The sequence below is a fragment of the Labeo rohita genome, chromosome 21 (genome assembly GCF_022985175.1).
Source record: "Labeo rohita strain BAU-BD-2019 chromosome 21, IGBB_LRoh.1.0, whole genome shotgun sequence".
Lineage (NCBI taxonomy): Eukaryota > Metazoa > Chordata > Actinopteri > Cypriniformes > Cyprinidae > Labeo > Labeo rohita.
Genome location: NC_066889.1, coordinates 27,629,521 through 27,655,231, shown reverse-complemented (window position 1 = coordinate 27,655,231; position 25,711 = coordinate 27,629,521). Strand labels below are relative to the sequence as shown.

General features: G+C 38.9%; 1 protein-coding gene and 2 long non-coding RNA genes across 4 annotated transcripts; 1 reads left to right on the top strand and 2 right to left on the bottom strand.

Moving 5' to 3' along the window:
• Window positions 1-12,064: 12,064 nt before the first annotated feature.
• Window positions 12,065-22,241, top strand: thbs4b (thrombospondin 4b). Its single transcript, XM_051092489.1, has 22 exons — window positions 12,065-12,341; window positions 13,948-14,145; window positions 14,238-14,521; window positions 14,641-14,743; window positions 16,861-16,943; window positions 17,042-17,093; window positions 17,345-17,496; window positions 17,710-17,847; window positions 18,259-18,336; window positions 18,428-18,580; window positions 18,648-18,752; window positions 18,838-18,945; window positions 19,046-19,205; window positions 19,308-19,426; window positions 19,502-19,554; window positions 19,685-19,878; window positions 20,216-20,394; window positions 20,482-20,530; window positions 20,992-21,188; window positions 21,268-21,440; window positions 21,543-21,682; window positions 21,758-22,241. The coding sequence occupies exons 1-22, from the start codon at window positions 12,266-12,268 to the stop codon at window positions 21,814-21,816; spliced, it is 2,853 nt and encodes a 950-aa protein (XP_050948446.1). The 5' UTR covers window positions 12,065-12,265; the 3' UTR covers window positions 21,817-22,241.
• LOC127152092 (uncharacterized) lies at window positions 14,364-25,335 on the bottom strand. 2 transcript variants are annotated; one of them, XR_007825035.1, is made up of 4 exons: window positions 24,895-25,335; window positions 16,434-16,479; window positions 14,611-14,737; window positions 14,364-14,501 (listed from the first exon to the last, which is right to left on the bottom strand). It is a non-coding gene; the product is annotated as an uncharacterized LOC127152092 (long non-coding RNA). The 2 variants fall into 2 exon arrangements; XR_007825034.1 differs by lacking the exon at window positions 24,895-25,335 and having other exon boundaries at window positions 16,434-16,849.
• Window positions 19,725-24,878, bottom strand: LOC127152096 (uncharacterized). The gene is made up of 3 exons (XR_007825040.1): window positions 24,550-24,878; window positions 19,948-19,991; window positions 19,725-19,857 (listed from the first exon to the last, which is right to left on the bottom strand). It is a non-coding gene; the product is annotated as an uncharacterized LOC127152096 (long non-coding RNA).
• Window positions 25,336-25,711: the final 376 nt, after the last annotated feature.

Here is a 25,711-nt window from a genome sequence, read left to right as displayed (position 1 = left end):
TTAGATTTAAAAGCATATCATCCTAAAGAACAACTTTTTCTGTGTTGGTGTTTAGGGTTATTTTTTCCCGCTTTTTTGTTTTTCAAATCTGTAAAAAAATCTTTTCAAAGCATGTCATTATTGATTTTCTGGAGGTTTTCTAGAAAAAAAAAGATGGTTCTTTTCACATAGCAACAGTTTTATTTAACACCATATTGTCCTGAAGAACTCTTTTATGTTAAAATGCTTCTTTGTGTTAGAGTATGGGGTCCTTTTTTCCACCTTTTTGTTTTTTAAATCTGTAACTGTCAATTTTTTTAAAGCACCTCATTATTGATTTTTCTAAAAGTTTTCTAGAAAAAAGATATGGTTCTTTATACACAGCAACAGTTCTAATTAGAATCTTAATGTCCCAAAAAACATTTTATGCCAAAATGTTTCTTTGTGTTAGAGTTTAGAGTTATTTTTCCCTGCCTTTTTGTTTTTCAAATCTGTAACTGCCAAAAAAATCATTTCAAAGCACCTCATTATTGATTTTCTGGAAGTTTTCTATAAGAAAACCAAGCAACAAACAGCAACAGTTCTATTTAGAACTATATTGTGCTGAAGAACTGTTTTATGATAAAAACCTTTTTTGTGTTAGAGTTTAGGGTTCTTTTTTCCCGCCTTTTTGTTTTTCAAATCTGTAACTGTCAAACATCCTTTCAAAGCACTTCATTATTGATTTTTCTGGAAGTTTTTTAGAAAAAGAGATTTTTTGACACATAACAACAATTCTATTTAGAACCATATCGTCTTGAAGAACTGTTTTATGCTAAAATGCTGCTTTGTGTTACACTGTAAAAAAATAAAAAACAATTTGTTGAGTCAGCTTAAAATACTTTGTTACCCTGCTGCCTTAAAATTTTAAGTTCAGTCAACTAAAATAAGTTTATTCAACTTGAAATGTTAAGTTATACTAAGTAACAACTTAGATATTTGTGTTTGCTAAACTTAACAGATGGGTAAGTAACCCAGCTGCCTTAAAATTTCAAATATCTAAGCTGTCACTTAGTATAATTTAACATTTCAAGTTGAATAAACTTTTTTTGAGTTGACTGAACTTAAAATTTTAAGGCAGCCAGGTTACAAACTATTTTAAGTTGACTCAACAAATTGTTTTTTACAGTGTAGTGTCTTAAGATTCTTTTTTCCACCGTTTTGGTTATTTACACATGGCAACAGTTCTATTCAGAACCTGAAGAACTGTTTTATGAAAAAATGCTTTGTGTTAGAGTTTAGGGTTCTTTTTTCCTGCCTTTTTGTTTTTCAAATCTGTAACTGTCAAAAAACCCTTTCAAAGCATCTCATTACTGATTTTCTGGAAGTTTTCTAGAAAAAAAGATGGTTCTTTACACACAGCAACAGTTCTATTCAGAACCATATCCTTCTGAAGAACTGTTTTATGCAAAAATTCTTTGTTTTTTCCCACCTTTTTGTTTTTTAAATCTGTACATTTTAGAAATCCCTTTCAAAGCCCCTCATTATTGATCTTCTGGAGGTTCTCTAGAAAAAAAGATGGTTCTTTATACATAGCAACAGTTCTGTTTAGAACCATATTGTCCTAAAGAGCTGTTTTATGCTAAAATGCTTTTTTTTGTGTTAGAGTTTAGGGTTCTTTTTTCCCGCCTTTTTGTTTTTTAAATCTGTAACTGTCAAAAAACCCTTTTAAAGCATCTCATTACTGATTTTCTGGAGGTTTTCTAGAAAAAAAATTTCCTTTTACACATAGCAACAGTTCTATTTAGAACCATATGATCCCAAAGAATCCTTTTATGCTAAGATGCTTCTGTATGTTAGAGTTTAGGGTTCTTTATTCCCGCCTTTTTGTTTTTCAAATCTGTAACTGTCAAAAAACCCTTCAAAGTATCTCATTACTGATTTTCTGGAGGTTTTCTAGAAGAAAATGTCTTTTTGCACATAGCAACAGTTCTATTTAGAACCATATGATCCCAAAGAATCCTTTTATGCTAAGATGCTTCTGTATGTTAGAGTTTAGGGTTCTTTTTTCCCACCTTTTTGTTTTTCAAATCTGTAACTGTCAAAAATCCTTTCAAAACACCTCATTATTGATTTTCTGGAGCCCAGCCATTCAAAAACCCCAACTGTCAACGCTATTTCAGTAGGTACTTGATATTTTTCTTAGAATGTCTATAAATTTGAACTTTCAAATTGTAACTGATTTCCCACACTCTAAAAAGATGGTTATTTATATATATAACAGTTCTGTTTAGAACCATATTGAGCATATTATTGTGTCAGAGTTTAGGCTTTAAACGCCTTTTTGTTTTTTTAAATCTGTAACACTCAAAAAATCCACCTCACCTTAAAACCCACCATTATTGATTTTCTGGATCTCAGCCATCCACCTACACAGACTGTCAACTCACCCTCAACAGGTACTTGATTTCTTTCTATAAATGTTAACTTTCAAATGTATTGGTTTCCAACCACCATCAAAGGTTCTATATAGAACTTTCAAAACATGTTTATGTATGAAACCTTACAACAAGGTTTTAACACTTAAAAATAAAGGTTCTTTATTGGCATATATGGTTGTATGAATGACTTTTAACATTCATGGGACACTTTCAATGCACAAAAGTTTCTTCACACTCTTAAAAACTTAAAAAAAAAAAAAAAAAAAAAAAAAAAGGTTCCAACAAGGAACAGCAATTTCAATTTCACAGCAATGCTGTAGAACCATTTATGGTTCCCTAAAGAACTCTTCAGTGAATAGTTCTTAAAAGAACCAAAAGTGAAAAAAAGCATTCTGTTATTGTTACAAGCTGAAAAAGCCTAATCTGGTACTGTTTAGAACCTTTTTTTCTAAAGAGTGCATTTAAACAATGTTGTAGCTCTTTATTGGGCAGGAGGAGATGTTATATACCAGCGGGACACAGTACGCACACCTCTCCTGAACCGCTTACAACCACAAACACACACATCTACTGATCTCCCATGTGTAAAACACTTTTCTGCTATATTTACACACGTGTGTAAAGGCTCTGGTATTATTATGTCCCGTGGTAGAAATTCATAATATGACAAACACACTCTTGGCACGAGGACTCGGAAGGTCTGATGTTGGATTGTGTGTGTGTGTGCGTATCTATAAAAGCAGACCGGATGCTCCAGGTCTGCTGTACGAGTGTGCGTCATATGAGACGAGGTTTAGCGGTGAATCCACGTCTGAGAATCTAGACATCAGTGCACGTGGATAATAGGGGGTTCAGGTTTACTAAAGGGGAACAAAGGCATGCAGATATTGAATAAATCCATTTTTAACACAGAGTGCTGTCTCTAGATTTTGATTGCATAAACAGGATTCTACGCAGATATATGCACACCTGTGACCACACGTCAGTTGTATTGTATGTTAATGTGTTGTAAACAGCCTATAGTTTGGCTTTAATGTTCATTCCGGAGTTTACTAAAACATTTGTGTATTTTTATTGAAGTGATGTTGTCATATAACCAAGAGTGGCATATTTTTTTGTTCCTCTACTTTCCTCTTAATAAAATGATCACATCCACATCTATAATCCTGTCATTTGCCATCAGACACTGGTTTCACTTGTTTCTTGGTCTTTATAGACCATCTTTTTGACTCCAGTATTTTTAATTGGTTTATCTTTGATATTTTGAACATGGGTCTGTAAAAAAAAAATGGCATGAAATGAAAATGTTTCTAAAAATGCATGTTATTGATCTTATTGTGAACAAATTTATCCATGCTCGTTTTTTGGCCTTCAACATATTCATTTTTATGGAAGGTAATTGCAACCTTTTATCTTACAATTCTGACTTTTCTCACAATTGTGAGTTTACATCTCATAATTCTGACTTTTCTCAGAATTAAATGATACAAAGCGCAATTCTGACTATTTTCTCACAATTATAGGATATTAATTCGCAATTGCGATATAAACTCACAAATCTGACTTTTTCCCCCTCTGAACTGCATGATATACACTTGCACTTATGAGTTAAAGTCAGAATTACGTGATATAAACTTGTAATTGTGAGTTATAAAGTCAGAATTTGCGAGACTTTTTCTCAGAATTGCGAGTTTATATCTCGGAATAGTGACTTTTTTTCTTAGAATTGTGTGATATGAACTCGCAATTGCAAGTTATAAAGTCAAAACTGCGAGAACAAAGTTGCAATTCTGAGAAATAAATTCAGAATTGCAATATAAACTCACAATTCTGACTTTATAATTGCAAGTTAAGTCTTATTACACTTAAGAATTGTGAGATATAAAAATCAAACCACTCTCGCCCCCTCTAATTTGGCAATTGTGAGTTTATATCTCACAATTCTGAGATAAAATGTCAGAATTGCAAGAAAAAAAAATTCAGAATCGCAAGATATAAACTTTCAATGCACAAAAAAGTTAGAATTGCGAGTTTTTATCTTGCAATTCTGACTTTACACCTTAAAATGGTGAATTTATATCACGCAATTCTTACTTTATAAACTCGCTAAACTCGCATTTGCAAGAAAAAAATGAAAGAATTAGATATAAACTTGCAATTGCGAGAAAAAAAGTAAGAAATGTGAAATACAAACTCGCATTTGCAAGAAATAATTATCTTGCAATTCTGACTTTAAACCTTGCAACTGAGCTTATATCTCGCAATTCTTACCTTCTAAACTCGCTAAACTCTAAACTCGCATTTGCGAGAAAAAAGTCAGAATTGCGAAATATAAACTCACATATGCGAGAAGTCAGAATTGTGAGTTTTTATCTTGCAACTGACTTTAAACCCTGCAATTGCAAATTAATATCACACAATTCTTACTTTCTAAACTCGCTAAACTATTAACTCGCATTTTCGAGAAAAAAGTCAGAATTGCAAGAAAAAAATTAAAGAACTGCAAGATATAAATTACATTTTTTACTTGGTGGTGAAACGGGTTTCCATACATTTTTAATACGAAACAAATTCCTGTCAGAATTTTGTTTCGAGAACTAGTTATATATCACAATATGGAATATATTTTGGAATACATATACGGAATAATATACGTCACAATACGGAAGAAAAAATTTGGTGTTACTTCCATTACATCCAGGTACAATTTTTTATTATCTTTTTATTAGATTCATTACATCCAGACTTAAACATTTTTTACTATTTTGTGTCTCAAACTCATGAAACAGAATTTATAAGAAATTAATGTTAGACAGTCAATATTACAATATTGATCTTTATTTATTTTCTTAATTTTAATGTTGTTACTGGTCTTATTGGGCATGATTCATCAGGAAATGTTATTCCAAATGAGATTGGAGAGCTACAGCAAATTAAGGGGAAAATTTTCCATGAATAACAACTTTTACTGGCTATGATTTGAATAGACTTTTTTTATAGTGCTTCGTCATCCTTTTTGGTCACCATTATATGTTTTCACAGAACGGAAAAGAGCAGCATGAACATTCTTCTAAAACATTCTTCCACAGAAAGTCAACCAGGTTTGAAACAACATGTGTGTGAGTAAATAATTTACTGTTTCATATGCAAAATACTCCTTTGGGGTCTAAAAATAGGTCAAGCTACTTTAAATGTGCTCTCCGGAGAGAGAAGATCATCAGAACAGTACAAATGTTTTCATAGAGGCCATATTTTTCATTCTATTGCTGTTTATCGGCGAGATGAAAGCTTTAACGGTGGAATCAGCCAGGATGGAGCAACCGTCTGGAAAACTGCTCCATTTCCTGTGTTTTTGCTTCACTTTCTGTGAAAGCCATTATCTATGTGCCACTATACACACACATACACTATATAATACAAAACACACACACACACACATCAGGTCATTTCCTTTCCACGGTAAAGCAAGACGATCCAGTCCGGTGTTTTTCACTCTAAACGCACACAGAGGGTAATTTTTTTTCTTCTAACGGACATCATGCCACCATTAGCTCATTACAGCAATGATGTCAGTGTTTTGAGGCTGGTTCCGTTTATCTGATGGTGATTTACCTGCGCTGTGTGACCTATTCAGCCTCCATAGAGGTTTTCTTTCACTAAAGCGCTCTAAATCATCAGATCTGGTCCACCTGGGCCCCAGACGCCGTAAGACAGAAGGTCATGCTTATAACACCTTGTCCAGAACTTTTTCCCCTCTTGTTCATTCCAGGTAAACAGATTTTTTGCCGTGTTTAGTTGTTTGACTCACTTTCGAACATTCCGAGAAAATATTGTTAGGAGTTACACGTCTCTTCTCCCGATGCCAGTGCTACAAACGCCCACCCAGACGTCTAGCTGGGATTTAAGTTGGAACTAAGCGTGGAATGAATGTCAGTGTGTTTGGGTTACAAGATGCGAGACCTGTTCAAAGCTTCTGGGGTTTCAACACTTAAACCTGCTGATGGAGATAAAGGCGTTTTACGTTTAAATGCAAAAGCAGGTTTCATAAAATGTTATACTGGCTTTTCACTCTGATGCTTTCAGGCGTTTTTTCCCAAACACATGCACAGTATCCCTGTGTGTTTGTGCACAAGGATGCTAAGTACCTGAGTAATCGCTTCCATGTGCGACCTGCCTCACCGCACACAGACACACGTGTATGCGGTGACAAACACACATCCCTGAATGTTATCCATCACACACTCTCATCTATCTCTGCTGATATGTCTTTGAAGTTTGTAGCGTGTGACCGCACATTTGAGCTGCTTGTCTTCTAAAGCCTCACAATTGCCTGTTGATTCGCAGCGCCGCCAGTTCATCCGGCCTGCTGCGTAACACGCAGCAGAAGCTGATAATCAAAGCCTGTTGTTGTACTTTTACCCCGTGTCCTCGTTTCTGAGAAAACGACAAGAATAATATTTATGAGGTTTGGAAATTGCTAAATTATTGGAAATTGCTTAGATTTTCTTTTGTTGTAAGCTTTTCTGCGAGGAACGTTCCAGGTTTGGAGTGTGTTGGCGTGCTGTTGATTACCACAGGATAGAAATTCAACTCCTGCATCAGTTTAAAAAAACAAAGAAGAATCACATTTACAGGAATGCATTTACAGTGAAAGACTATTGAGGGCAAAAGATTGCACTGGGATTAATGTTGATATGTTGACACTGTTTAAAAGTTTACATACACTTGATTCTTAACACTGTGTTGTTACCTGAATGATCCACAGCTGTGTTTTTTTCTTTAGTGATAGTTGTTCATGAGTCCTTTGTTTGTCCTGAGCAGTTAAACTGCCTGCTGTTCTTTAGAAAAACCCTTCAGGTCCCACAAATTCTTTGGTTTTTAAGCATTTTTTGTGTATTTGAACCCTTTCCAACAACGACTGTATGATTTTGAGATCCATCTTTTCACACTGAGGACAACTGAGGGACTCATATGCAACATTTACAGAAGGTTCAAATGCTCACTGATGCTCCAGAAGGAAAAACAACGCATTAAGAGCTGGGGGTGAATACTTTTGAACAGAATGAAGATGTGTACATTTTTTTTATTTTGCCTAAATATCATATTTTTTTTCCATTTAGTACTGCCCTCAGAAGATACTTACATGTTTTCTAGAAGACAAATAAGTAAAATTTACCCTGATCTTCAAATTCCAAAAGTTTTCACCCCCTGGCTCTTAATGCATTGTGTGTCCTTCTGTAGCGTCAGTGAGTGTTTGAACTTTCTGTAATAGTTGCATTTGAGTCTCTCAGTTGTCCTCATTGTGGAAAGATGGATCTCAAAATCATGCAGTCATTGTTGGAAAGGGTTCAAATACACAAAAATGCTGAAAAACCAAAGAATTTGTGGGACCTGAAGGATTTTTCTGAAGAATACCAGGCAGTTTAAAAAAAACAGCTGTAGATCATTTAGGTAACAACACAGTATTAAGAATCAAGTGTATGTAAACTTCTGAACTATTATTTTCTCTTGTGGACTATATGTAAACGTCTCCTATGTGAAATATCTTATTCAGATCAACACTAAACAAAAAATAACATGCATTTTGTATGATCCCTCTTATTTTGCTAAAATAATTAACATTTTGCAGTTTCTGCAAGGTGTATGTAAACTTTTGACTTGAATGATAAAACATTAAATTAATCAAATTATTTTGTGACATTTGATCTTATGCAAAGTTATATAAAAAAATTCAATATTCCCATCTTAACCATATCCCAGGTAATTTTGCGTAATCCAGAAATAAGCGTGATTATTTCATTCAAATTTCATTTCTATATGTTTAAACATATAAATATATATAAAATATATATAGTCTGTTACTGATTCCAAATTACATGACAAAAATTATAATAAGTAACATCCATTACATTACACATTTTAGGTAATGTAGTCTGACTACTTTTAAATTACTTTAGGATGACTTTTAGATCACATTGACTCAAATAGGATAATCTTTTATCATTATTTTAGGGTTTCCCAAACTGGGGTTCATGAAGGAACTGCAAGGGGGTGGGTATATATATATTATCAGGTTTTCAGTCTGTCATGCTGGTCAGGTCAAGTGGTCATTTACCCAAAGCCCCTCTAAAAACATCAAACTTGACCTGTGTAAAAAAGCTTGGTAAGACCAGAAAACCACTTCGGGCTGGTTTCTAGAGAGCCTCTAAGAGACACTGTAATTAAAAATATGCGATGCAAGGAAAAATTATATTGTGTTCCCTAAAGAAACTTTATTTGTTCACAAAGCATTAGCGTTCCCTTTCAAACTTACTGCATTGCCTTATAAAACTTCAATACAAAAGCACTAAAATATAGTTCTTCCGCCCAATATCCTCCCATATTATTTCCTTAGCAAAAGGATTAAAAACAATCTTTTTTTCCTTCCATCTCGTTTTTACCAACATCATGTCTCTTCAGGGTCTAGGTTTTACATGTTTCAGCTGAATAAAAAGCATCAAAACTGCTATGAGTCACCGTTCGTAACTTGTTGAGAGTAAATCTATCGTCCCACAGCAGGTTACAAGAACATTCCACCGTCCCGGATGAGGTCAGAAGAATACTCTTCTTTCCCCAGGGGAAGGTCAGGGGAAAATTATCCTCCCCCAGAGTTCAAGAGAACATTCTCCTGTCCCAGTTTACCTCGTCTGAACAATTACATGCTCCTAAAGCCCTGTTACACAGGCTGTTAAAAGCGCAACCATGACCAGCCTCAATAAACACATTGAACACGAGCGGTGCGAGAGAGCTGTAGCTCAGGTACGAGCGCCGTCAGGAGTCGACGGCGTCTGTTTAAAGAGATTCTCGACTCACACAATTGCGGCTGTTCTTACACAAACATAGACGTGGGTACGTGTGCTTAGCGCTCACACACATGGTAAGATCATTAGCGGGGTCGTCTTACCACAAACTAACAGGCCATCTCAACCTACAGTGAGAACAAAAGGACACAGTGTGAGTGTGTCTGTCTGTTTCCTGCTGTTCTACCGACGGATCCAACATAACCAGACATTCAGAGAAAGACTTAAGGCCAGATCCTGTTGTAACATACGCTCGCGCCAACGGGAGGCGGTTTGAATCAGAACATTCCAGAACTTTGCCCACCTGGGTCTTAACATACCCATAATGCTTCAGAAGGTTTTAATGACAGAGCAGCTTCGGCTAAAGACTGTAATTTAGGTCTTAACACACACGCTGGGCAGCGTTCGCCCCTCTGATTAGGATGTGGGATTATGTCACTCACCACAGTGTCACGTGATTGGTCAGTGGTCAGTGTGATCGGCCAATCGGTGGTGTGAATATGAGTGTGCACACTATATCAGTATCAGACAAGTCTGTTATTAGTGATTCTGACCGCATGAGTAACAGACTGGAGCTCTGCCACCAGACTAGTGATAGTATGAGGATTTCTTTTCTCTGTCGTCATAGTCTATCCATAACTGTGAACAAAGGTTTTTTTGTAATAAAAAAACATTATTAGATTTTCTGCAGAAAATGCCATGGTGCCAAGATGGTTGTGGGTAGTTGCTAGGGGGTTGTTAGGGCGTTGGTGGGGTGTTGTGGGATGGTACTAGGTGGTTGCTGGGCATTTTTAGGTGGTTCCTAGGGTGCAAGTTTCAGGAGTGTTGTGGGTAGTTGTTAGGGGGTTATTAGGGCATTGCTGGGGTGTTGTGATGTGGTTACTAGGGGTTTGCTGGCATTGTTAGATGGTTTCTAAGGTGTTGTGGATGATTGCTACAGTTGGAAGTTTTAGGATTGTTGCTGGGGGGTTGCTATGATGTTGCAGGAGATTGCTAGGTGGTTGTTGGCGTCGTTGGGTGGTTTCTGAGGTGTTGTGGGTGGTTGCTAGGGCATTGCTACAGTATGAAGTTTCAGGAGTGTTGTGGGTAGTTGCTAGGGTGTTACTGGAGAACTGTGGGCTGTTACTAGGTGTTTGCTGGCATTGTTGGGTGGTTGCTAAGGTTTTGTGGGTGGTTGCTAGGGCTGGGTTGGAAGTGGGTAGTTGCTATGGAGTAGCTAGGGCATTGCTGGAGAGTTGTGGGATATTGCTAGGTGTTTACTGGTATTGTTAGAGGGTCCTAAGGTGTTGTGGGTGGTTGCTACAGTTGGATTGTTGCTTGGGTTTTGTGGGAGATTGCTAGGTGGTTGCTAGGCATTGTTGGGTGGTTTCTGAGGTGCTGTGGGTGGTTGCTAGGGCATTGCTAGAGATGGAAGTTTCAGGAGTGTTGTGGGTAGTTGCTAGGAGGTTGCTAGGGTATCACTGAGGTATGGGAAATTGGTTGATGGTTGCTGAGCATTGTTAGGTGGTTTCTGAGGTATTGTGGGTGGTTGCTAGTTGGTTTCAGGAGTGTGGTGTGTTATGGGAGGTTATGGGAGGCTGGTGTGTTATGGGAGGTTTATAGGTGGCTGCTGTGATGTTGTGGGTGATAGCTGGGGCATTGCTGAAGTGTTGTGGAAGGTTAGTAGGGGATTGCTAGGGTGTTGTTAGGGTATTGTGGAAGGTTGCTAGGGCCTTTCTGGGATGTTTCTGGGTGGTTGCTGGGGTGTTGTGGATATTGCTAGGAAGTTTCAGGTTGATTGGTTGGTTGCTAGAACGTTACTGGGGTGTTGTGGGAGGTTGATAGGTGGTTGCTGGGTAGTTGAGGCTGATTGCTGGGGCATTGTGGGAGGTTGCTAGGGCATAGCTAGGACGTTTCTGAAGTATTTGGGTTAACTGATATGCCCTTGCTGGCGTCTTGTGGGAGGTTTTTAGGTGGTTGCTGGGGCATTGTTAGGTAGTTGCTAATTTGGTTGTTAGGTGATTGCTGTGGTGTTGTGGGAGGTTGCTATTGCATAGCTAGGAAGTTTTTGGGTAGTTGCTAGAATGTTGCTGGGGTGTTTGGCTGAATTGGGTTGTTGCAAGGGCACTGGAAAAGGTTTCTGGGATGTTTCCGGGGTGTTGTGGATGGTTGATTGGCATTGCCAGGACGTTTCAGGGTAGTTCCTGGGTAGTTGTTAGGTGGTTGGTTCTGAGTGATTGCTAGACCATTGCTAGGAAGTTTCTGGAGCGTTGTGGGTAATGGTTCAGTGGTTGCTGGGGTGTTGTGAAACACACGTACAACTCATAGTCTAATAGATGTTTCTTTGCCATTTGTAAAGTTCTATTTTAAATGTTTTTAAACTGCCACTGAGTTGAAAGATGAGAAAATTGGTCCCAATTGCTGCTGTATCATTAAACAACTGTTACCATTTGCCTGCTTCCCATGTGTATCTGACTTTTTCATTTATTTTTTATTACAGAATCCTTTTGCGCAAGATTCAGACCTTCACGGAACATTAGCAACCCTCCATCCAGTTATCTTTAAACAATTCCCCAGAGATCCACCCCGGCAGACATTTTTTACGGCACCTGCCAGTCAAAATGACAGGAAAGTATGTGAAAATCTGAGAGGGGAAGAACGGATGGAGGGAAAGGGAGCACGGAGAGAAGGATGTGGAACAAATGGAACCTCATAAAAGGTACCAATAAGAGCCAGGCCCGCCAATTATACGGCACCGCTCTTAGCTCCGCCCCCCTCAGCATGGGGGTGTCTGTTAGACTCATAACTCCGCCCACCACAGCTGCTGTGAGTTGACAGACAGCCTGTTACCTCAACCCAACACGCACACACATCATTAAAACCCGAAGGCACACAGACCTCACTCTTTTCTTCTGTCCCTCACTCACACACAGAGACCTTCTCTATAAAACTCTCACATACAAGACACTGAATCCAAAATACACAAAGGAATCTAATATCAGCTCTCACACACTCCTTCTGAGGGGCAGCAGAAGGTTGTGATAAAGGATGACCGGCACGATGCATCTCCTCGCGGCCGTTTCTCTGATCTTGACTCTCAGCTCAGCAAGCGCAGAATCAACCGGTGAGTACAAGTTTTCTTAACAGGTTAAAATGTTTCTTTAATTCACTACTAGTTAACCTGGTTTGACTAATGAGTTCATTTTACTGTACTTTTATTCACATTCGTGCTTCACCATTTCTCTGTCTTCTCACACTGAGTTGTATTTCTCAGTCTAAAAGAGTCTGATTTCTTCTGTAATGGCTGGTTTCTTTGTTTTCTCACATTTTTAATTTTGTTTTTCTTTTACTTTGATCTTTTTTCTTCCTGTCTCGTTCTCTGTATCCCACATTTTCCTGGCATCTCCTTTTTGGTTTCTCAATTTATACAATGTGGATGTGTTTATCACAAAGCATCAGGCTCCAATTTCAATTTTTTGGTAATTGCCTGTGAGTAATAGAGAGAGAGTTAAAGTGTGTGTGTGTGTGTGTGTGTGTGTGTGTGTGAACGGTAGTTCATTCTGGGCTATAGAAGTCATAATGTCTTTTGCAGATAGGATGAGATTGCATTATTTTATTGAATCCGAAAGGCAGACACATAATACTTAAAGATAACACAGAGTACTTCCACCTACAGAGACCATAAACGTTCCCCCTGTTTAATGTCAATGCAATATTTACTTCAAGACTTGTGAATGTTTGATCATTAAAATGACAAATAATACATAGTCAACTCACACATGTTGGCAATCACAGCCAACATGTAAATATTTCAACACACCATCTGTGAACAGAAATTATGCATTTGAGCAACAAGCAGCTCTTTGAAATGTTCAAACTGTATTCATGCTTCACAAGAAAGTGAAGAAAAACACAAAGCACAACAATAGGATTGTTTTTTGTGGGAATTTTGCTTAGCTGTCCTGATGTGCTGATTGCTAAGGCATGAAAATGAGAGTCAGATCATCGCTTTCGGTTAAAATATTGGGGAAGACGTCATCCCTGAGTCATTAACATTTTTTCATACAACATTATGTTTGCCTGTTCAGCCAATGGCACGCTTCCATCGGCCATAACAACCAACATCTGTGTTTGACATCCGGCAGTGACACCGCGGCGGCTGTCCGTTCACCTGGTTTCCATGAAGTTTTCCAGTGAAAATGTTCAGTGGATAAGATCCAGTTCGATCCCAGTCAGTCTCAGCTACACAAACTAAGACCAGTTACAGCAGTTTCTGTTTAAAAACTCAAGATATCAATCTGAAATTTTAGCCTTTTCTGCTTATTTTGGAACATGACGGAACTGAAATTTCTAGGTTTGTTAAATGCCGCTCACCAAAATGTATATCATCCATCCCGTATGTTAGATACGGTCTGCATTTCAGCATTTCAACACACATTCGCATTGCCAAAACATTCAAAATGTCAATGCGAATTTGAATACTTAGTCAAGCTTTAAAAAAACAACAACTAATTTGTGCCATTTGCAAACTTCAAAGAACTACGAATCCCCAAACGTTTATTTGGCCACATGCAGTCGGCTAAATAAACAGGAACAGCATTTACAGTCTAAGAAAAATTACATCAACCTGGGCATCACTCCCAGCATGCATTAGCCTGGGAAACAACTACATGTTTGTGTGCAGTATACTTTGAGTTACACTTAACCTTTAAATAACGTTTTCCCTGCAGTGTATAACCTCTTAACGTCACCGGACTGCCTACCGGATCTGCTGCACGGAGGTTTGGCAGAGCAGGGAGTAACAGAACTCTTTATTCTCACAACGTTCCGTCTCCAGCCTCGAACCGGAAACACCATATTTAGTCTGTACAATCCACGAGACAACAGCAAGTACTTTGAGTTTTCTGTACTTGGGAAACTCAACAAAGGTACCTAAACTTTTTTAAACCCACTTTAGCATAAAAACAAATGTTTTAAGCTCTAAAATGGATAAAAACTGTCACTCTTTGTCTCTCTGTAGCTACTTTACGATACCTGCGCAGAGATGGTAGGATGAGTACCGTCACCTTCAACAACCTCAAACTGGCTGACGGTGAGAAGCATCGCCTGCTCTTCCATCTGAAGGGACTGGAGGTGGGCCAACCGGGGGGCTTTCCGCACAACCAGGGGGTGTTACCGGTGCCTGGGGTGGAGCTCCACCTGGACTGCAGGCTGGTGGAGACGCTGAGAGATTTACCAGCTGTGTTTAACGGCCTAAACAATCACCAGGGAGTGGAGCTCAAAACTATGCAGGGGAAAGCACAAGTATACAAACATAGTTAATAGCTAGACACATCGCATGATGAGAGATGTATTTGGAGGATTTTCATATAAATACACTAACAAAAACTCACTATTGTGCTCTTTCTGTTCTGATTGGCAAGGAGGAGTTGGAGGAGCTCAAACTGGCATATGGTGATTCAGTGGAAAATGTTGCATCGCTGCAGGACTGCCACACTCATCAGAGCGACTCTGTACAGACTTTAGGTAATTTTTACATTTTCTGAAGAAAACATGAGTGGTGCATGTGCAAAATCTGATAGCACAATGCTTGAGTGTTTTTGGTGGTTGCCAGGATGTTGCTAGTATGTTATGATTAGATGGTTTGTTACAAATAAAACATTTTCCAGTGGCATTGGCAGACGTTTTCCATTAAAGACAACAGTCATGTCAACCAGCACTAAATCAGCCTAATTACTAGGTCTGGGTAAAAAAAAAATCGATTCTAATTTTTATGCACTTAAACGTCCACTGAAGTGCTTTGAAATGCGCAGAGTTATTCTATGTGTTGACATAATTTCATCTGAAACAGGAAGACAGGGAGGGGCATATCAAGCAGTCCCGCCTCCTTTTTTAAATGGCCAATAGCATTTTGTTTTTATCACAGCCTCTGAGCGCCGTAAAGCTCCATTTGATAGCGTATGACATCCATATCGCAATAAAACATACCATTCTATTTCGGTGTCAATAGCTTTGTGGTTAGCGCGCCGACATATAGCGCAACTGTGCTCGTGGCTACCCAAGTTCGAATCCCGTCTCGAGGTCCTTTACTGCTCCCGCTCCCCTCTCTCCGCCCATTACTTTCCTGTCATCTCTCTACTATTCTGTCCATTAAAGGCACAAAAAAGACCAAAAACCCCAAATCCCAAAAAAACATACCATTCTGTGCGATATGTTTGTGGTCTGTGCTGATACGCGCATTTGATCCGCTCCATGCTATCGTGACACAGCACGAAACCAGACTTCTTTTGCCCCAACGGAAAGCATATTTAAACTCTCTGAATCCTTCCCTATCCTCAATATACCATTCGCCGTACAGAAAATACAAATTCTGTTAACAAGTAACCGATTTCAGCCGCAGCTTCAGCGTCTACTTATGGTGTAGAGGGCGGGGCGTTCGGATTCTAGAGGGCATTTGATTGGACAGAATGTTTGATGAGAATCTGAAGTGCAGGGTGATGTCATCAAAATCGTAGATTCATATTGGTGGAAGTTAGAGACTGTAAGTTTTGAATGACAATATCTTCTAAATATGAATTTTGTCAATGTTTTGGAACTAGCTTGTTGATAATCTTTAGGCTAACATATTCATACTAAAAGCCAAAAAACTTTTTGATTTGAACTTTTTTTTTTTTTGAAATTTGAACTTTTTGAAAATTTTGATTTCATGGTGACTTTAAATCTAGGCTTTAGTCTAGCCTATTTTCAGTAAACGGAACACTGCAGCGCACCTCCAATACAATAAATCGCAATAAGCTTTGGGCTTTATTATTTCTGATATGAACTAAGTCTCAGATTTGTACAATATTCAAACAATAAATGCCGTTTTGGCGCTGTTTAATGTGGAGTGACAGATCGCTTCAGTTCAAGAGTGAACTGATCATCTCCTCCACCTTAATACCAATTTTAGCACAAAATAAACATCCCTGCTGAAAAACAGCTGGTTTTAGTTAGTCATCCAGCCTGGTTTTAGCTGGTCAGCAGGCTGGCTTGGCTGGCTGGTTCTGGCCACTTCCTTAGCTGGTCACGTTGGGAGACCAGCTGGAACAGCCAGCTAAAACCAGATTAAACCAGCTAAGACCAGCCAACCAGCTTCAGCTGGTTTTAGCTGTTTTTTTTTTTCAGCAGGGATGAATAAACATCCAAAGGTATGTTTAATAAAAAGAGTACAACTTACCAAAATCTGTATCCTGTCTCATGTATTTGCTCAATCAGTGTTTCATCTGCGGAAAGACATCAATATAGCAGCTTGTAAACAATATGTCACATAACATTGTATTCACCTCAGAAAAAAAACATCGGTGAGCGAACTCAGTCGGCTAAAAAAATAAACTCTAAAGATGAGCATTTTACTAAATATATATTTTAGTATATAGTTTAGAGTTTTTAGTTCCTGATATATTTCCGAAATAATAAACATTGAATCGAATTGCAAGCTTTGTGAATCAAAATCTAATCAAATTGTAAAATTTGTGTCAAAGCCCTATTAAGTACTGAGTATACATTTGAGGAATAAATTCCAAAATAAGAGATAAAGATAGAAAATGAGAATAAATTGTTTATCTGCTAAAATGATAAAACTAGCGTTTTTGTTGTTTATAAAGGGCTTAACACAAAACAGCTTACAAATCAGATGTTGGAGCTGACAAAGGTTATTAACGAGCTGAAAGATGTCCTTATTCAGCAGGTAAAACCTTCCTGTCAATTACCCTTGTGTTTAATGTTCTTAATTTCAACCATCCCTTATTTACAGAGATTTTTTGGTGTTTGCACGCATGTTTACAGGTGAAGGAAACTTCTTTCTTGAGAAACACCATCTCCGAGTGCCAGGCCTGTGGTAAGACATTGTGATGAGCAAGACATGCGTGATTCGCAAGTTTGTTGATGCAGATATCCATATAAGAAACCCAAACAATACATTTTTCAGTGTCCACAAATACCCATGGCAACATGTGTCAAACAAATACTCCAGTCATGACTTCAAAGCCATGAAAGCTAAAGCAGATTTGAACCAGGAGTGTTCAATTACAGACCTATCATGAATGCTTCAAACCACACCATAAATGCTAAATATGAGGTTAATTCCAGGGCTGGGCGGAACGGAGGTGGTGAAATCAAAGTGCACTCCCGGAGTGTGTTTCCGTGATGACATGTGTATAGAAACAGCCGATGGGGTGGAGTGCGGTCCATGCCCTGATGGATACACTGGAGATGGATACAGCTGTGATGATGTTGATGAGGTATGTGTCTTTTCATTAAAGGGATCCTATCAAGAAACATTACTTTTTTCCTTGATGTCCTGGTATGATGTCCTGAAGTTTGAGTAGTGCATTAGATTGATAGGACAGTATAGAGTAAGACAAGAAACAATGGGAGAGGAAAGAACCATGAGCCAGAATTCAAACTTAGGGTTGAATGAATGTCATTGCCATGCATGTTTGTATCTATTGCAGTGCCAGTTTAATCCTTGCTTCCCTGGCGTGAGGTGTGTGAACATGGCTCCAGGTTTCCGCTGTGAGGCATGTCCTCTTGGATTCACGGGCAAACCACTGGAGGGTGTTGGCGTGGCTTATGCACAAACGCACAAGCAGGTACGTCACTGATGAGTTGCGCTCTTATGCATGATTCGTGTCACTGAATGAGTTCCTGAATGCATTAAACATTATGCAGTGTCCTTTATGCATTAAACTTTATGCAATGACTTGGGGCCCTTTTGCATGATTCGTGTCACTGAACAAGTTCCTTAATGCATTAAACTTTATGCAATGACTTGGGGCCCTTTTGCATGATTCGCGTCACTGAACAAGTTCCTTAATGCATTAAACTTATGCAAAGTGAAGCATCAAGCTACAGCATTATCCCCAGCACCACTGTGTGCAGGTCACATGTTGGAAGTTCAGGCAATTCGAAAAAATGACCATTTATCATTGATGATTTGATGCACAGCCAATGATTAACATTGTGAAAGGTCATTTATCTCCTAATCCCTATATTTCCTTTAGGTGTGTGATGATATCGATGAGTGCAAAGGACCAGATAATGGAGGATGCACGCCTAACTCCGTCTGTGTGAACTCTGTGGTGAGTATTGGCACTGAGTATTGGTTATAATGCATCTCTACGATGCAAAGTGTAAGAAAAGTACCTCAAAATGTGTGGTTATCTTCTACAGGGGTCATATCAGTGTGGCCGATGTAAGACTGGATTTACAGGTGATCAGATCAGAGGTTGTAAGCCAGAGAAAAGCTGCGGAAACCGCTTACAGAATCCTTGCGACCCCAATGCGCAATGCATAGAGGAGAGAGATGGCACCATCACATGCCAGGTACACATTCACATTCACACATATATAGGAAATGCTGAGGGCGAATGCTAAGGTCTTTGTCTCCTAGTGTGGCATTGGATGGGCTGGAAACGGTTATCTCTGCGGTAAAGACACTGACATCGACGGGTACCCCGATGAGAAGCTGCGCTGCCGAGACCCAACCTGCAGAAAGGTAACTATGGTAACAATGCAATCGATATTGAATTGCTTAGGGCTGTCTACGGGAGAGCTGATTCATATTGTTTCCTCAATATCAGGATAACTGTGTTACCGTTCCAAACTCGGGACAAGAGGACGCAGATGGCGACGGGAAAGGTGATGCGTGTGACCCAGATGCAGATGGAGATGGAATACTAAACGAGCAGGTAAATGCATGCATTCGAGGCGTGGCTGTTTATATGCCCTGCAGAATCTCTTGCTGATTACGAAGCAAACTTTGTTCCTGTGTATATGTACGCATTTTAGGATAACTGCTGGCTGACGCCAAATATAAATCAACTGAACAGTGATAAGGACAGCCATGGCGATGCATGTGACAACTGTATCCGAGTGGATAACCCAGACCAGAGAGACACCGATTCTGACGGCCTCGGAGATGCATGCGATGACGACATGGACGGAGATGGTAAACTCCCCTTGATTATTGGGTTCTAACAAAAAGATTTGTCTCTGTTTTTCTGGCACTGAGTCATTCCCATTTTTGGTGTCTGCTTTTATTGATTGCCAGGGCTGAAAAACTTCCTGGATAACTGCCAGCGAGTGAAAAATCGTGACCAGCTGGATCGTGATGGGGATGGGGTGGGAGACGCATGCGATAGCTGTCCTGACATCCCAAATCCAAATCAGGTACATGATTTGCATTCAAATACATATTTCTGTACTTTGGTACTATAATAAATATTTCAATCCTCTTCCTTCCAGTCTGACATTGACAATGATCTTGTTGGAGATTCCTGCGACACAAATCAAGACAGGTATGAAAATCCATCACTCATGCAACACAAATGCGGTTTGCATGTCTGTTTCTCCATCGTAAATTTCCAAACTTTTTTTGTTGAAGAAAATTGCAAACACTCCTGTGATGTCATCTTTTGTATTCTTCAGCGATGGTGATGGTCACCAAGATAGCAAAGACAACTGCCCGCTGGTAATCAACAGCTCCCAGCTGGACACAGATAAAGACGGACTGGGAGACGAATGTGACGATGATGATGACAATGACGGCATTCCCGACACACTGCCTCCTGGACCAGATAACTGCCGGCTGGTGCCCAACCCTGACCAAATAGATGACAACAGTGAGTACATCATTAATCCTTAAATAGTCACAGTGTGTACTGTACGTTTTTTTGTGATCAAATGCTCACCCTGTTTTACTTCATTGGAACAAAACGTGAAAAGCATAATGTGCCTAGAATGAAAACAGAAAATGAACAGTGACTGTCAAACTCAATATAAATAGCTGACATACGACTTGGCACTGCATATCAAGTCTTTCAAAGCCATATGTGCCTTTCACATAGAAATCCAGAAATGCATCTAATTACTCTCAGAAAGTCTTGTATTTTTCATTGCAGTGAACATACAGAAATAATTTTTCAATCATCCCTCACCCACCTGTTTATTTCTCCACAGATGATGGAGTGGGCGACATATGCGAATCAGACTTTGACCAAGATAAGGTGATTGATCGGATTGACAACTGTCCAGAAAATGCAGAGATCACACTGACAGACTTCAGAGCCTATCAGACTGTTGTTCTGGACCCAGAGGGTGATGCTCAGATTGACCCCAACTGGGTGGTTCTTAACCAGGTGACAGATCAGCAAAAGAGACATAGAATGTTATAAAACTGAGTTTGAGACATACAATTCTAATATGTTCGTTGCCTTGTTTCATAGGGAATGGAGATTGTCCAGACTATGAATAGTGACCCTGGTCTTGCCGTTGGTGAGTGGATGCATGTTTCTCCATTATTTGTTAATGACGTACAGTTGAAGTCAAAAGTTTACACCCCTGACTCTTAATGCATAGTTTTCCTTCTGAAGCATCAGTGAGCATTTGAACCTCAGTTGTCCTCAGTGTGAAAAGATGGATCTCAAAATCATACAGTCATTGTTGGAAAGAGTTCAAATACACAAAAATGCTGAAAAACCAAAGAACTTGTGGTACCTGAAGGACTTTTCTAAAAAACCACATGCAGTTTAACTGTTCAGGACAAACAAGGGACTCAGGAACAACTATCACTAACATGCATTTAATATGACTCCTCTTATTTGGTCAAATAATTAACATTTTTAATTATTTCTATGAATGGAAATTGGAAATGCATTCAATTGGAAATTGGAAATGCATTGGAAATGCATTCAATTATTTTTATGAATGATGCCATTCTCCTTTCCAATGACCAGGTTACACTGCATTCAGCGGTGTTGATTTCGAGGGAACGTTCCATGTGAATACGGTGACTGATGACGACTATGCCGGCTTCATCTTTGGCTACCAAGACTCTTCCAGTTTCTACGTGGTGATGTGGAAGCAAACAGAGCAGACGTACTGGCAGGCCACACCCTTCAGAGCCGTAGCTGAACCTGGCATTCAGCTGAAGGTTGATGAGATGAACTTAATATCCAAATTTGTAAGAAAGTCTTGCATGGAATTAACATAACTCTATCTTTGTTTCCTAGGCAGTGAAGTCCAAGACTGGTCCAGGTGAGCATTTGAGGAACTCTCTCTGGCATACAGGTGACACTAATGATCAAGTGCGTCTCCTGTGGAAGGATCCAAGAAACGTTGGATGGAAGGATAAGGTTTCATACCGCTGGTACCTGCAGCACCGCCCACAAGTCGGATACATCAGGTGAGCCAATCAGAATTCTTCAAAGTTTGAAGCCAAGCAAGCTGTTACCTTTGAAGAAAAGTGTGTTAAAATTCAAGATGATACAGTATAGACTGTTTTCAGGGTTCGTTTCTATGAGGGATCAGAGCTGGTTGCAGATTCTGGGGTGACAATTGATACTACAATGAGAGGAGGAAGACTGGGAGTGTTCTGCTTCTCTCAAGAGAACATCATCTGGTCAAACTTGAAGTACCGCTGCAATGGTGAGAACACAAACCTAAGCAAGCATTTATAATGTTAGGAAATATTTGTTTCATATAAACACATCTCTTTTCCAGACACCATTCCAGAGGACTTCCAGAAGTTCAGTACAAATAACGACATGGACCCTCTGTAAATAACTCCCGTAATGCTATGTTTATACCAGCACACAATTACACACAGCCCTATGTGTGTCTCTGAAAGTGTGAAACACATTTGTACACAATGTGTGTGTGTAGAATTGGGATACGTGTATACACAATGTGTATGCCATTTTTTAAAATAATCTTTTTTTTATTCTGGTCAAAGAACTTCAGCAGTTTAACTACATCATATAACATTTAGATAGATAAGAGATGGACAGTATTTCCTGTTATCAGTCAGTTAGAAGGTACAGTTATCAGCTGCCTGCATAGAATGCAGGTGGAGCTGCATCATTGTAAAGACATTTACAAGAAAGGATGATATTACGTATTACGATAAAAGATAAGAAAAAAATTTTGGAGTCTCTCATTCCTATTTGGCAGCAATAAAAGAATCATTTCAAGATATGTGACAACATTTTACGTCAATCTGTCCCATGTATGACTGTACTTCCATCTGACTAAGATTTGTGTTTTCTGTGGGTCAGAAACAATAGCCTTGTTTCAAAATAACCAGCTTATCTTCTAATATAGTATCCCAAATGAAATTAAATCTGAAATTGGGAGACTTGATTCTCATTTGGCAAACAAATGAAGTATTGGTGTATTTAAAGTCTTTAAAGTCTACATCTCCAAACTTCCATTTAATTTAGCCATGTTTGGAACAACAGTGCATTCTGATATTATGGTACTGTATATGTCAAAGATAGAATTTGACTAAATAGCAGTGTTGCCAAGTTTGTGGGAAATTGGGCTACTTTAACACTCTTGTCGTGGGTTGTTTTTGATCCCCCAAAATGTAATACACTCTTAAAAATAAAGGTTCTTCACAATGTCATAGAAGAACCTTTTTTGTTTAAAGAATCTTTAACATCTGAAGAACCTTTTTGTGTCACAAAAGGTTCTTTGTGGCGAAAGAAGGTTCTTCAGATTATAAAAAGGTAAGGAAGAGATGGTTCTTTAAAGAACCTTTGACTGAATGGCTCTTTGTGGAACCAAAAATGGTTCTTCTATGGCATCACTGTGAAGAACCTTTTAAAGCACCTTTTTTGTAGTGTAGGGCTAGTTTTAAATAGCAATTGGGTGGATTTTTATCGTGAAACCTTTTAGCAAGGTTGCCAGGTTATCTTATTTATGCTGGCTACCTTCTGGAATATGAGCAACATGCTCATGTTTTAAAATGTTGTTTTGGCAGGCAGGGTTTTGGCCAGGGCTCATGTTTGATGGGCATAAGTATTACTGCCAGAGTTAGTTAACAGCAAGAGTAAAGAGTCTCTCCTGCTGTTTTTGCTCTTAGCTCATGCAAGCCTCAGCAATTCTAGCCTCTGTTCACATTCCTCCTGTATGTGGAAGCTGTTTTATTAGAGTGTTTAATGGGGGAAGCAGCTTTTAAATGTTCTACCACGACTATTCAGAACATGGTCAGCAGATGGCAGTACGTCCCCAACATTGACTGACTGTTCCTGCGAGCTATTATTAGAACAGTCCGTTCTCTTTACCATGTTCTCCCTTCTCCGCCTTACCTCATGTCTCTTCCCATCTGAATATTAATGTTTTTCAGACAATCACTCAGTCTGTTCGCAACATTGTTAATTATGAAAATAGTTACACAACCAAATGAGTCTGACTTGAGAGATGGATCTGAAGTGAGAGGTGCTGTCAAATGCCACTTTACTCATTATGAATCACCCCTGTAACCTTTACTGAGAGAGACTGAGGGAGAAAGAGTGAGCACAGTAGGAGAAGGTGGTGTAGGAAGAGCCGAACCTGTGAATATCACTCCCCTGCAACACATAGCGTACTCTACAACACATACACATATGGTACAATGGGTGAAAGGTTAAAAAGACAACTGTGTGGGATGGTAAATATTTTCTAAAAAACATATATGTGACCCTGGACCAAAAAAAACAGTCTTAAGTAGCATGGGTAAGTTTGTAGCAATAGCCAAATATACATTTGTATGGGTCAAAGTTATTGATTTTTATTTTATGCCGAAAATCATTAGGATATTAAGATCATGTTCCATAAAGATATTTTGTACATTTCCTACCATAAATATATCAAAAATAAATTTTTGATTAGTATGCATTGCTAAGAACTTAATTTGGACAACTGGACAAATTTTTGCACGCTCAGATTCCAGATTTTTTAAATAGTTGTATCTCGACCAAATATTGTCCTATCCTAACAAACCATACATCAATACATCAAAGCTTATTATTTATTCAGCTTTCAGGTGATGTAATCTCAAATTTCAAATGGACCCTTATGACTGGTTTCCTTTATGTGATTTCCTTTACTATTTTACTAGTAAAAAGATACTGTAGTGATATCACAGTATAGTAATTCTATCATTATGGTACCTATTACCACATTCATATACCATATTTACCTGTCACTCCAAGGTATCATATCCAAATATGATGGATTTTGCATTTTTAACTGGTTACTGGTTTTACATGTTCTTACTTAGTGTTAGGTTTGTGATCAGGTGTATAATTTTCACCTACAGGATGATAAAACAGGTAAAAATACCATAGACAAGACCAAAATATCATTAAAACTGTGGGGATTTGAGACAATAGACAACCCCCCATCAGAACAACTGCCTAGCAACATGCTAAATGTTTTCTTACTGATGTACTATATGTTAAGCTAATGCTTTTGTTCTAAATGTTGCTGAGGAACGATGTAAGTTAAAACAGATTAATCATTTAACTCACTGGACATCCCTCGATCGCTCGGACCTTGTTTGATAGATGGTTTCTAATTTAAACAGGAACTAATTTAGGAGCCCTTTAGTCGACGCTAATAACGGTCACTTACAAAGAGCGCGAATAACAGACGCCGGCACAATGAGGGCGCGAAAATTACGCGCCACAGTTGGGCATCCGCTGGTCACGAGCCGAGAGCTATTATTAAAAGCAGGAGATCACGACTTCTTACGAGCCCCTGCTGAGCTTTTACTCCGCAGAAGCACAATGTTCCCAGAATGTCCTCGACACTGCGCTAGCATAATGTTCCCTCCTTCCTCACAGACATACATTTTCACGACGAGACACACACACCTGATCTCACATTCATCTCTCGAGATTCGACGGAAATGTCCGGCCGGTCGATAATGACAGATTTCGAGGTGTCATTCACACCGCTCGGCTCTCGGTTTTTCCTGCGCTCCCTCTTTCTATTTTTCCAAAATGGACGAAATCTGGCTTAGAGATTCTCTGACGTTTCTAACAGGGACATCTACACCAAATTTGTCCAATTTTCCGGTACCAGCGGGAATCCTGAAGCATCTTTCGCCTGTGATTGGCTGCACGCTTAACGGTTGAGGAAATATGGCCATTTATGTACTGAGGAATGCGCGCCAATTCACCTGCACGTACGTTGCGTAATGCGACATTCCCCAAGGCTCCGCTTTATGCATTAGCGGTCAGTTAACGCCGGGGATTGTCTGTGATGCGCAAATAGAGTTGGGAACATTGAACTGTCACCGTGACGAGCACAAAGAACTATTGGTACACAAGCCACCACGTTAATTGCCTGTAATTGCATGTGTGGGTGAAGTGGTTCTGGCTGTAGATTTCCATCTGTACAAATTGCACTTTGACACAAAGGGACAATAAAGTGTGCGTGCGTGCGCGTGTGCGTGTAGCTAAATTTTAATAAGACTTTATTGCTTGCTCAAAGCATCAGACATGATTTTAATAATAAAACTGATATTTAAACATAGATCTTCCCTCAGGTGGCCAAGGTTTTTAACCAGTGGACAGTATATATTATATAAAATGAAGGGCGGTAACCACCATTGACAATTTCGAACTTAAGTTACATTTTATATTTATTATTTTTTTAATGTTATTTATTGAACTCTCTTCACCTCAA

Bases quoted from the DNA above. Each gene is read 5' to 3' on its own strand.
- thbs4b (XM_051092489.1), top strand. From the start codon at position 12,266: ATGACCGGCACGATGCATCTCCTCGCGGCCGTTTCTCTGATCTTGACT. The intron at 17,848-18,258 runs GTACGTCACTGA...TATTTCCTTTAG, and splicing joins ATGCACAAACGCACAAGCAG to GTGTGTGATGATATCGATGA. The intron at 21,683-21,757 runs GTGAGAACACAA...TCTCTTTTCCAG, and splicing joins CTTGAAGTACCGCTGCAATG to ACACCATTCCAGAGGACTTC.